The sequence below is a fragment of the Strigops habroptila genome, chromosome 6 (assembly GCF_004027225.2).
Source record: "Strigops habroptila isolate Jane chromosome 6, bStrHab1.2.pri, whole genome shotgun sequence".
Classification (NCBI taxonomy): Eukaryota; Metazoa; Chordata; class Aves; order Psittaciformes; family Psittacidae; genus Strigops; species Strigops habroptila.
Window position 1 is genome coordinate 48,355,818 of NC_044282.2, and position 13,524 is coordinate 48,369,341.

At 36.5% G+C, this 13,524-nt stretch overlaps 1 protein-coding gene across 2 annotated transcripts in view; it reads right to left on the reverse strand.

Moving 5' to 3' along the window:
- Nucleotides 1-13,524, reverse strand: part of ROCK2 (Rho associated coiled-coil containing protein kinase 2) — a 100,205-nt gene that overhangs the window by 2,059 nt on the left and 84,622 nt on the right. The window contains exons 20-32 of one of the 2 annotated variants that reach the window (XM_030489268.1): nt 12,613-12,682; nt 12,063-12,166; nt 11,755-11,941; nt 11,317-11,410; nt 11,109-11,203; nt 10,265-10,444; nt 9,863-10,031; nt 6,711-6,781; nt 5,656-5,744; nt 4,810-4,888; nt 4,341-4,602; nt 3,479-3,692; nt 464-644 (exon numbers count right to left, since the gene is read on the reverse strand). In XM_030489268.1, coding sequence (XP_030345128.1) covers nt 551-644; nt 3,479-3,692; nt 4,341-4,602; nt 4,810-4,888; nt 5,656-5,744; nt 6,711-6,781; nt 9,863-10,031; nt 10,265-10,444; nt 11,109-11,203; nt 11,317-11,410; nt 11,755-11,941; nt 12,063-12,166; nt 12,613-12,682 — 1,708 coding nt within the window. In that variant the 3' untranslated portion in view covers nt 464-550. Of the gene's footprint in view, nt 1-463; nt 645-3,478; nt 3,693-4,340; nt 4,603-4,809; nt 4,889-5,655; nt 5,745-6,710; nt 6,782-9,862; nt 10,032-10,264; nt 10,445-11,108; nt 11,204-11,316; nt 11,411-11,754; nt 11,942-12,062; nt 12,167-12,612; nt 12,683-13,524 lie in introns of those variants that run through there. The other variant, XM_030489267.1, reaches the window with a different exon arrangement.

Sequence of the window (13,524 nt, forward strand, 5' to 3'; positions counted from 1 at the left end):
AAGAAAAGCCAAGTCAAATTCACTTCAGAACACAGGTAGAAAAGTAAAATGCATCACTCTGTTGATTTCATGTCTGCTAGCCATAGAGCAGTCAGTTTATGTTAAAAGCTTAAAAATGAAAAGTATTTGCAAATACCAATTCTATTTCAGCTACATATCCAACTGCTACAATCTCCCTTTTAGCTTTCACAAATTATCTGCAGAGGTTAGCAGTGTTGGCACCACTGGTGAGCAACTACTCGACAACAGCAGATTTAGGGTTTTTTTCAGGCAGGCAGACATGAGTTTTGAAAAAAAAAAAAACAAACAACCCAAAACCCATCTAATATTAGAAAGATAAAACCACTGTCAAATGCCACAACTTTGCTTTAATGAAAATGATTTCTCTAAAAATCCAACATCATGAACAGAATCTCATTTTTACTGTTTAAAATATTAAAATGAGATCTTGTGTTTTCTCTGCTTTGAGAAACAAAACCCCACATAGCATGCTGTAGTCAAAGGCAAACAAATCCATTCCTCTCTGTTTAAATTTACCCCTTATACTTCTTCAGAAATCAAACACATCGTCATCATCATCACCATCAATATCATCAACATCATCAAATGACCAATCCCAGTCCTTAAATGCCAGATCAAGTAATCTGCAACAGGAGGGTTTGATGTTTAATGTGGGTCACACTTCTATAAAAGACTTCAAAATTCCATTTGTTATCACTAGACCTGTTTAAGTAAAAGACTATGTTAAGGTAGATGGGTTCCTTCCTTCACCTATCGCAGACTATGAAGAGTCAGTCAGTGTTCGTGTAAGCCAGGAATGTTGTATTCATTGGGAATTTATCTCACAAGTCATTCAATTCTATAGAACACTTACCTTACTGGGTTTAGTCCCCCAAAATTTCAGTACCAATGTTATGAAGATACCAAGATGTACATTTCATAACATTAAATGCCTTCTGGTTTGCTGCTGTTCTTGTTGACTGAGGTGCAGTTTTATGCTCTCCTGCTACCCCTTTCCAGACAGTAACGTAAAGCCAACAGTTTTTCCAAAAAACCCAAGTACTTTTGACTGCTGAACAGAACATCAAATAAAACAGCATCACCTGAATTTACAAACAGATACAGCAGGATTTTACTGTATCCCAAATTCAGTAGGATTACCCTATACAGCTATCCCATAGCTCTATTTAAAGCTAAGCAATGCCAAAACCAGAGAAGGTATCAACTTGTTCTCTAGGCGTCGCTGCCTGAGCTCCTTCTATGGTCACTCTAGAACAAAGCAAGCCAGCGACTCAAACCTTGTCAGCAAATGAGTCATTTCACTTATTTTAGGCATTTATTTTGGGAAGGGATGAATCAGTGTCTAGAAGCATTCATCTCTTTCTGTTATGAATGATGTTAGACAAATACCTTAAGTACAAACTTCTCAATTGCTACCGCTACGAGAAATGAAACTCAGTCGAATCATCCCTCCAGTGAGCTCAATGGGTTTTAAATCAGGATTATATGTCAGCCATAAGAGGCAGAGAGAGAAACTTTACCTTAACAGAACCTTCAGTGTATTTAACTAAAAGATGCTACAGTGTTAATAATCAGATGCTTTAAACAAAATGGATTTGGGGGGTTTTCAGGTTTTAAAGTTTTTAGACTTTTACATGTGCTATATTCCTGAAAAGGCTCAATATTCGTTTGTTATATGAACTATAGCCACTGTAATTTCTAAAACACTTAAAGAATTTATTAGGCATTAAAATGTATTAAAGTTGATTTTTTTTTTAAATATGGCATTAGCATTCTGGCACAATCCAACTGAATGGATAAGCAGAAATGATGTGGTCTGTCTCTAAAACTGGTTTGCCCTTTTCTTAAATCATCATGAAGAACAACAGCCATGAAAACCTTGGAGAAACAAGTCCTTTCACTATGCATTTCCATACGCTAAAATACCAGTATTGTTTTAAGATCTAACTCTTCGCGGCGTAAGGCACAACAGCAGCATCCCAGTGAGAGCACACTTCCCCTGCATTCTCCACTGGAACGCTGGTGACCTACCCAACCCTGTTTTCAACCAGCCAGTTTAGGTACTGGTGGCAGTCTGGTCACAGGAGCAAGGCAGCAATACTGCCTGGCCACTGCCAAACTACTTCACTGGGGAGAAATGTTAAGCCTTTGCTGGACTGCCCATTGCTGCTGGAATACTGCATCAAGCAAAACAAGTCAGACCAAACTTTTCACAGGCTGGCAACAACTGGGGACTGATATAACCAAGTATTAGCAAGTGCTCTGGGTGGTGAAAAAAGTAAACAGAAAAAAACCCCGAAATTCTGTACTGTGCACATGAGCACTACCTGCAGAATGCTATCACTTCCACAATACAGTATAGGGTTTTGCCCCTTAAAACTGATCCAGTAATAGATTACCAGGTTTTGTACGGAAATTTTTTCCCCCAAATGAGAGTAACCTGATAACACTATTCTTTTAGGAATGATAAGACATGAGCATGAGTCCTAGGCTGAATAAGGAATTGAAACCAACTCTCAACCCTTTTGTAAGTGCTCCAGCTACTTCACAAATGACGACCTCTCCCCCAAGTCCAATCTTCCTGCTCTCTTTCAAGAAGCACAAGTGATGCTCAGACAGGTGCCTTGACTGCAGCAACGGGCTCCATGCTGTGGATCCCGCGTGGGCATAGGTGCAAAAGTGAGATTCATGTGAACTAGATTTTCACAGTAGACATCCAGAAGCATGCTGCATGCTCCTTTTCTACAACTAGGAGGATGGGAAACCTAAAACCAACTCTTCCTAAACATGAACTGTAAATGGAGTCAGACATAAATATATACACATTTGGTCAGATAAACACACGTTAACAGACAAATCCGCAATCAGGTGTCTAACTTAAGAGCAGGGCAGGAATTCAAACACATGCCTCCAAACCAAGCAATAAGAAACAAAAGATATGTAGTCTTTGCTACCTGTAAGGCCTTCTAGACTGCTTTTTGAAGGCACCCAATTCTCTCCAAGGTTCATTAGAACCACAACTAACTTCATTGCTCAACTTCAAATGAGGTACAGCAATGGCCAACTTGAATATTGTCAAACCTTTTTTTCTTTTTTCTTTTCTTTTTTTAACCTTCATGCCCCTCTCCCTGACTCTTTGCCTAGATAAACCCCATTTTCGCTGCCAGTTCACAGGAACTATTAAGCTACAGATGATGCTACAAGTTCTACCTATTATACATAGGAGCAACAGGATACATTATCAGTATGGAAGGGCTAACTAACAGGTAATGCAAAGTCCTTTAAACAAGGGAACAAACATAGTGCTCTACTAACTTAACTGAGGTTTATAGAAGATGACATGCTAGATTGCATGTCAATAGTCCACAACATTTGTGGTCAATTATCTTTATCAATGTATCGACATTAATTGTTGTCAGATGTTTAAACCAGTAAATAAAAGCAGCTCTTGTGTCACCTTGGTTTGTTTGGAGGAAGCTGTCGACTTGGTCGTCTGATGGACTGGTTTGGCTGTACCTTCATGGAAGTTCTGGGAGAAGATCGAGCAAAGGGGTCTGGTGCTGGAGGCTTCTTGGGTATTTTTTTCACCAGTCGGCTCACCCATTTTTGCTGTTCTTCTGTAGAATTAGCTAACAGTAGTAGATTCTTTGCCGTTGAAATATCATAGTACACTGTAGTAAGAATTTTTAAAATAAAAATATCATTATTCTAAACATGTCCCAGCATCAAAAATTAGTTGACAGATTACTGTACTCTCACAGTCAACACAAAGAGAATCAAGCACAGAAATTATAAGCTAAGTGATTTTGCCAAACTTTTAAGTTTCCCAGCTGCTGACAGTGCCTCCTTACATTTAGAGGCTAACCACTTCGTACTATGGAAGATGCACACTCACATGGAGAAAAACAGGGAAGGGTAACACAAAGCAATGTGCCCAAGAAAACAAGTAATGTGAGTCACAAGGAGTAAACTTCATTGAATGTCATCTATTTCATAACATGAATTAACACTACTGTTTCACACAGCAATGCAGCACAACACACATTGTATGTTGTGCAATCTTATATCTACCATGCTTTACTGCAGGAGGCTGACAACACAACAGGAATGTATGTACATTGGCCACATGCCATTAACTCACAGCAGTGAGCTGATCCTCACGTAAACACCCTGAGAAAGGTCGTGATGGCTACGTACTAATAAAAACCCTCTACCTCTTCATGTTTAGTTGGTGTCAAACCATTACTAGAATCCTCTCACCTATTAGAACGCCTTATGACTCCAGCAACTATGTGCATATTCAAACACTTGCTACTTACCTTTGCAAGGTGCTATAATCTCTTCTTTTTTATCCATGTGATCTTTGTGACATTTGATATGGCAACGGCGACATTCTAGAGCAGGAGGAGGTTTAAACATATGCCACAGTGGCTTCATACAAGCTTCACAATTGGTTGGAAAGTGATAAAGAGTAGGTATAAACTCATGTCCTTTGTGACAAATGTAATTTGACTTCTCCCCCATGGGCTCCACAGGAAATTCCTGTTCCTTTTTGCTCTCTCCTTCATTAGCATATAGAATCTAGAATCAAAACAAAATAATCTCAGTTCTCCTAGATGATAAATGTAAATTCATAGTCATTATCTAAGTATAAAGATTGAACAATTACACCAGAAAAATTTTTTCCAGTAATTTTTAGTAAATATTTCATTAGACAAAGTTCTGAAAATATTTTTTACAACGTGTGAAATTGTTTTTTTACCATGTTAGAAACATTAATTTAAATACCTGGAATATCCTAGGAATTTCCTTGGCATCTGCTCTGTACACATCAGTCTGAGTGACTGGTCGGACATGGAAGAGTTTGCTATAGGAAATTATTTCAATAGGTCAAAAATTGTTACCAAAATAAGAAATTTAAATTGACAGATTAAATTAGGATACAACAAACCACATTAAGACTTAGAGCCATTAAAGATTTGTCAGGTCAAATTTCTAATCACTTGATTAAAGCCTTATCTTTCAATCCTACACATGAACTTCTCAAACCCCTAAATAAAAGGAAGTTAGAAGTATCCATCTATATTTTTCAGATTTAAAAAAAAAAAAAAAAAAAGTAAAAAGACAGCACTGAAAACCCAACATTGTGTCACTGTTAATGCCTGCTGGTGGCTTTCCAACAATCCTCTTCCCACACTCCAACCTCTCCACATTTTGCACTTACTAAGAAAATAATTAACTATACAGCCCACCTGTAAGGACACATTGTCAGTGAAAATGTACAAACACTGAACATTATAGCCTCTCTGGTACAGTTTTCTTCATGTTTTTTGCTACAACGCGTACGTGAGGTAGGCCTAGCTGAGCTCGTGAAAGCAATTCAGTTACATGAGAGCTCAGTGGAGCATCCTGTATCAGACTCAGCACCACACTACTGCTGCACCACTGCTTACAGCAAACGCAATTCTTCATCACAACGGATCCTGAGGTCCCAGCTCTGCAGTTCAGATTACACAAGTACACCCCATCTGACACTGTGCTCCCAGGCTGGACCTCAAAAGGCCTTTTGCCGAAGTCTTTCAGGCAACGTTCACCTACAAATCAGAAGAAGGAATCTCACATGGTAATACTTACTCTATATCTAATACCATATAAGGATTAGATTGTTCCTTATCTTGTTCACTGTCATAGAACAGGATCTTCTTACTGCTTACAATTACATACTGTTAGGAGACAGAAAAAGAGAAAATACAAATTTTAATCCAGCTCATCACAGATGTCAAAGATGTCACAGTAATTACCACAGATGTCACAGCAATATTTTTCTACAGCTTTACTAAATGGTAGCTAAATAGACAATAGAACTGTATGCTAAATCCATATTTGCCAATAAATTGCAAACCAAATAAAATCCTGATTACCCGATAAATCAATTTATATTATCAGATTAATTGATATTTAAACAAATTTAAGTATAGATGAAGAGATAAAATCAAGTCTGGAACACAGTAAGATAAGAGCTTTTCATTTCTATTTTATTGATTTAATTTTCAATTGGATTGATAGAGTAATTGTCATTATACCTATTTTACATGCGTAGTTCATAACTAATAGGGATAATATTCACAAGGATCACTGCTACACTTAGCAGCATTGCGAGCAAGTTTCATAAGAAAGCTAGTTACCTGTAAGACCTCCTATTTTCACAATTTTGTCCCAAATTAAGAGTTTGAGCAGTACATGAAGTGGTATGAAAATGTGTATGTTATTATTTGGGAGAAGAACCATCAAAGAGATTACTGAAAAGCAGATGATGAGTGAAGCTCATCAAGGAAGATGAGTAGTTGTTAATTTTATCTCCTAAATAAACAATCTGTCATGGGCATCTGCTTCCAGACTCTGCTGAATTCCAGCTATGTAATACTGCTGGGAGTGCTGGTGCCTGAATGTACAAACATTTGAAGATCATGTATGGCTGTTCTCACCTCTGGCTGGGCAAAGAAGCGTTTTAACCTACTACAATTGTCTTAACATGCTCCTCCTCAGAGGTGGGTATATCAGCTAACATATTTTATGTATTTAAGTAATGAGAGAACATGTATCAAAGAAAGATTTACGTGTTGAAAGCCTGTAGTACATTTAAAATCCAGACAACATGTAACACAAGGTCATAGATCTGGTTTTCTTACCTTTTTAACCCATCCAAATTTTTTAGTGTTATTTCTAACAGGCAGCGATAGCCAGCCTTCCAATCTTGATTCTGAAAAAAAGTATATATTGAAGAACACAAAAACTCACAAAACATTATTTGTGAGAGTACTAGGCATTTCAAATAGTTATTGAAGATCAATAAGAAAGCAACAAAGCAAACATGAGAACATGAACTATTTAAAACAACAAACTCCTGCAAAGTTTATCGCAGTAACTGTTCAGGAACAAGTTAAATCGTGTATTCCTGAATACAACTAATAAACAATGATGCAATCACAAAAAAGTAGTCGGCACAAGGAGGAAGGGGAAGAGCAAATTTGCAATTGCAGCATACACATTCCCTTTAGTAATTTTTTCAAGACTTAAAATGCTTATGTCTATCAACCTTTGCCTTTTAGAACAGCATCTGAAGATATTAGTACAGACCACACAACATCCAGTTCAAGACAAGAAAAGGCAAACTACCTCAACAAATAACTTGCATCCTCTATATGCCAGGTAAAATTTCAAGAGTTTAGTATTCTAATTCATATTTTTTTCTCTGTAAATTTCCTTTGTTTCTAATTCTTCTAGGCTGTCTCATCCAAAATAAGTCCTCTCTGGCTAATCCTTAGGCCTTGCCTAAATTCAGCTGCCCTTTCACACACTTGTAGTATTTTATATTACACTGGCACATTAGTTGGATTGCATTCATCAACAATATTAACAGCTCAGCTGTTGTCTGTCATACACATTCAGCGGTAACCAAAAGCTCACGAGGATCACACTTTCCTAGTGCTTGGTAATACACAGTATTCACATAGACTTGGGCCCTATTTTGAGAGCTGCACCTAATACAAGCATTTCTTTCCCCTATGTTTTATTAAGAGGAACTACTCAATTGCAATAATATTTTTCTAATGAGTTTTCCAGCATAGCAGATAACCTCTACTGCTGCCGAGGAACCTCCAAGTAAAAAAATTCCAAAGCCTTAAGTATTAACAAACACAAAACCATGAAAGGAGCATAAACATGCTCCAGAAAAACCATTTTCCTTCTCATCAGAGGGCATTTGCAGGCTCCTGTCCATGTTTAAACAGAGTGTAACAAATAGTTATTAGATAGATGATCTTAAGGTCCTTTCCAACCCTAACTATTCTATGATTCTATGATTTGCAGAATTCTCATTTTGTCTAAAGAGACTTGAAGCAGTTATTTATTCAGCTATGCACTGTTTCCGAAGTTTATTCTCCTATAAGTATTTGATGTTGATGACACATTTGAATGTACATGCCAAGTTACCATAAATGAAGTAATTCTACAAGATGTATTTTGCCTCACATCTGCCACTTTACATTGTTCCTTGATACAAAGGGTTGAAGGCATAATGCTGATGCAAAAAATCCTTTCCCACATCCAGGATGCATGTGTAGTTTGTTAATGGTGTGAAAAAAATACACATCCATATTTTCCCTATTTTTCTCTGTAATCTTTAATACTATGGCATGAAATTGGACAAAATGAATTTCTGATTACACTTCTTCATTCCTGGTGTCCATTCTATACTAACGGATTACAGAAACGCAGAATATTCAAAAATTTTCACAGTACATGCTTATAAGCACTAGGAGGGGAAAACGCAGCAAAACACAACCATCATACCTCAAAGCTGTTGTAATTATGTCAGCAAAAGTCCTTAGATATGATTTTTACTTTAGAAGAAAACCATGCAGATACCACAACAGAGCTAACAGGGAAAAACTTATGTATGTACTTAATGATTCTTTTATTAGAAGCCTCACAGCAAAAAATAGAGAATGAGGAAAATAGAGGAAATGCATTATTCTTTACTCTAGATTGATGAAGTACTGGCAATATCGCAAAACAAGTTTTGCCATCAGTGGAAAGGTATTCAGACTTTAAAGGAACCTCAAGTGAACTACATAAATGTGAATGTAATTAAAAACCCCACCTCTGACATCATTGAACAAAACTTCTGTTTAGTGTTAACGTGGTGTATATGTTGTCATACAAAATGAATATCAATTAGTAAAACAAAGCTCTGTTTTACCAGAGCCATATCACTTCATTATATGCTTTTTGTATCTGAGTAAATTCTGCTTGCCTTTCCATACAAGAATCGAAAATAAGATTCAAATTAAGGCAAAACAATGTAATCCTTAGAATACTGAATTTCTAAGAGTAAATAATGTAAATTTAGATGGTGAGGAGTCTTAACACAAAGATTTGATTTTCTCTGATATCCGGTATCTTAGGGTCATACAGACAGCTGCAGATACTGGATAGAGGCTACCTTGAAAACAAGGCTGCAAGCCTCATTTATACAATGCTTTTATAAAAATGGTGGGTTTATAAATGGGAGCAAGCATCTGTAAACATTTAGAGAAAACAGGCCAATCATGTGCTCATGCAAACATTTTCATGTCATTGACAGCAGTGTTTACTGCCACTGCAGCGTGTTTACTGCCAGATTTGATATGTTGGGTTTCTTGTTTAAATAATGTATTAACAGCGTTAGTTTTGAAACAGAGAAAAGTACACAGTAAGAACAAAACCAAACAGTTCTCAGGGATGTCACCTGTGCTATCAACTTCTGTAGGGCTGTGGGAACAAGACAAAGGTTCTTCCTCTGAGTCAGAATCAGAATCGAGAAGCATGCGAGAACTGGAAGGCTTAGTGGCAATACTGACAGAGGTAGAAGAGTGCTGGTAGGTAAAGGACATGGATTCCATAGTGTGGGATTGAGTGATATGGACTAAACACAAAGGATAAAGGAGGAAAAAGATAGAAAAGAAGTCAAAATAGAATCTCTAAGAAGAGAGAATTAGTTTTACATTTCATCACATAACACAGTAATTGCAAAGTAATCATCACAAGTAGAAAAAAATACTTAGTTTTAATGGGGTACAGACTTTTAAAAAGAAATTTCTTTAAATAAATGTAAGATGAAGTATGATTACAGACAGATTTAGTAGGTGGATAGTGATCACTATGAAATCGTTGGTAAGGTGACAGAAACACATGAAGATGAAAAGCAGAATCATTGGAGCATTAATTTAATACTTCAGCTCTATGGTAAAACACTGATATAAACCCAATTAATGCAGAAATATTAGTAAAATTAACATACCAGGGAATCCATCATCTGTCTCAGCATCTCCAGGTCCACTGCCTATGCTACTGTTGTCTAGACCAATGTGCAATGACTGCAGCTGCGAACGAAGCTGTTCAATATCACTGTCTTTACTGTCCAGAGTCATCTGGAGTTCAATCCGTATCTGACTCTCTTCTGCTATTTGCTGTAAGCATAGATCACAAGATTTGCTATTATCATAATACTCAGTTACTCAGAGAAAATATAAGTAGAAAATTACAGAGACTATGCAGCCAATATCTACATATATATTGCATATTTCTTTTGGTCATGGGAAATTCAGGAATACAGGCTATATACACTACCTTAAAGCCTCTATCAACTCAATGAGAATTACAGAAAATGCTATCAGTGTTTGTATTTGCAAAAGGATCTTACTGCCTGCATTTCATTGATTTCCTTCTGGTATTTGATCATCATTTGGGTTAACTTTTCTCGTTCAGACTTCAATTCCATATGCAGTTTCCTGTTTTCCTTTTCCTTCCGCCGTACATCAGTGTCAGCTCCACGTTTGACTGGACCCTTCCGATTCATGATCTCAGCCAATTTATTCACAGCCTTCCCATACGAAAGAAAAAATGACAAAACCCACAGTAATAAATACACAGAGTTACATCACGAAGAAAGTCTTTTCTCCTATCTTTGAACAGATACTTTAATCTAACTGTAAACCCAGACCTCTGCAATCCAGTACTATAAAGTTTCTTTAATTCAGTGTATTAGTCAAAATTGAAAAGAAAGTAAAGATGCCATTTTCACTTTGAGGAAGCATTAGCTGTGAACACTACTATTCATTTAAGTAATCCCTTCCATTTTCATTAGTTAGCCCCAAAATATATCTTTGGATTAAAATGCCATTTGTTCTAAAAGACAATCCAGATTAAAACCAGAAATCTACTCTTTTATGTAATTTACAGAGAAATATAAATCAAGATGGAAAACAGTAAAATAGGAATTCATCTGACTGAAATTATGATTTTTGCAGGTGGACTGCATCTAGATCAGGAGGTCCTCTGGTAACTCATGAGGATGCAGTTTCACTACACTGAAAGTCTACTTAGTAGAAGCAAAAAAAAAAAAAAAATCAATATATTTTGTTTCAGGGTCAAAAAAAGAATAAAGCGTTAACAGTACATATAGATAGTTTACCATGGAAAGTTCTCTATTGAAAGTTATTTGATTCATAAACACTAGCTCTTCATTCATTTAGATATTTGCTTACCTGGGTTTTCAATGTTCTTTCATTCAACAACTGTTTCTCAAATTGTGCTTTAATATTTCCTACATTCGCTTCTTCTTCTTTTAGCTTTGTAATTTCTGCAGCAAGGTAATAAAAAAAATAAATCTGTGAAAGCTCATTACAAAAGAAAATAGTACTGTTAAAGAACAAAACTCGTTTCAAGTTAAGTTATGTTTCAGAGAATACATACGTTCTTGTACTTCCTTCAGTTTATTGTTCAGTTCTTCTTTCTCATTAGCAAGATTAGCCACATCGCTAGTTAGTGTCCTATTTGCTTCCTCCAACTACGAAACAAGCACACAGAACCATGTAACAAAACTCATTTGGCATACGAAAGCATTACAGGACAGAAGGAAATGCTTTAGAGTGAAACCAGGATAAGGACAACAGGACTAGCTGTAGGGGTAGGGGCACAGAAGAACAAATGATCAGAGAGCTTAGTGGAAGAAACAGCATAAGAGATTTTTTTTATTTCTTTCTTTCATAGAAAATAAGTATTTTTAAAACATCAGATTTACTTTTTTATCACTTACCTCTAAGTATGGTAAATAGCAATGGATAACTCAAACTGCAAATAAAATTCAAACTCATGTAAACCTCTACCAAAATTACAATTCATGTAACTCACAGAGGCTATGGTGGCATCTTTCTCAGTAAGTTCCTGTTTATGCCTGGCCATCATCTCTTTAATCTCCAGCTCCTTCATAATCTTCTCTTTTTCCAAATCAGAGTACTGTTCTTCAGCAATGGAACGCGCAAGTTGCTCTGAATCTGCTTTCGTCAAAGTGATCTCTAGCTGAGCAGCCAAGGAGTCTCTGCAAATTATTGATATATATTATTAACTGATACGGCAGGTTACGGGGCAGGGGGGGAAAGACAACAATGAAAAACTACCCTAATCTTTTACGTATTAGTAGTACAACTAGTAGAACCTACCTCTCGTCTTGTAATTCCTGTATTTTTTGCTGCATTTCTTTACAAAGTTTGGTCTTTTCCTCACATTCTTCTTTAAGTTCTCGAACTTGTGTCTTATACAGAGTCTAGAATTTAAAGTTGAAAAGAAAAGGACGTGACTTGCATGTTCTAGCTTGAAGGTACACAAAAAATGATACAAGATGACATTGTATGCAATTCTTTAATCATACACCCTATTAGAGTGTGATAGTGCAATGCCTCCTCTGAATTCAACTAAATGATATCATTCACAAATATATTCAGTTATTTCACTTTTTTTACCTTATGTATTTGTGAATGAATATATGTATGATATACATTTGGGATATTTCTTAACATGAGCTCTTTCACATTGCTTAGTGATCAAGAACAAGGAGTGAAGACAAGGTTACAGACAAGAGTGAAGACAGACACAAGAAAAAAAATTAGCTTTGGGTTAGGGATGTGAAACACCTGATGGCTGAGGAGGAAGAAGAAAAGCTAACACTGTACTTAGTAAACAGATTAGTATAAAAATAAGCATAAAACATACCGAGAAATACTGTTCAGCTTCAAGTTGGTCTTGAAGCTCTTTCATTTGTCCATCTGCATCTTGACGTTCCCTAGAAAGGAACAGCATACTTTAAAAGAAAAGCTATTCCAAACCAGTAAATAGAAAACACAGTATCCACATTCTTAAGATCTTCAGTCATTAAACCTGAGACTTCCTCTGGGTACCAGCTCTCTTTTTCATTTGCACAGCTGAGAATACTGCACTAATAAGTCAGTTTAATACTGTTAATACAGTAACTACTACAGTGTCACATAGTTTAACCAGTCAGAGACACTGACAAAGCAAACAGATACCGACTGAATCTTATTTCCGTGTAAAACGTCACCGATCTGACATTGTTTTGGTCTCTCATTTGCTAGAGCTTAATCTGTGAAAACATGTCTGTATTCTTTGACACGCATCATTTCTGGAATCCATCTGTTATTAGAACAAGTCAGTCCTGTAACAAAGAACAGTAATGTAGCAGAAAATATTTCTGCCAGTGTTTCACATTAAAGCAACCATCACCATATTCTGCTTTCCACGTGAATAGCTGCATCTTGCTGAAAGAGAACACAAGGCACAAGGAGATGTTTACCAAAAGTCATGAAAGAGCTAAGAATGAGATACATCTGATGTATGTGCTTGGCTTTTCATTCACAGGGATGTTCTTTATATATATGAAAAAAAAAAAAAAAAGTAAAATCACAGACTGGTTTGGGTTGGAAGGGACCTTAAGCTTATCCAGTTCCTACCCCCTGCCATGGGCAGGGACGCCTCACACTAGATCAGGTTGCTCAATAAATAAAAAAATTATTTATTATCGGGTGCAAATATTTTGTGCAAGGCCTTGAAGAACAAGTCCTATTTGACGGTCCAACAGACGTACTTCAGCATCTTTAGTATTAGATA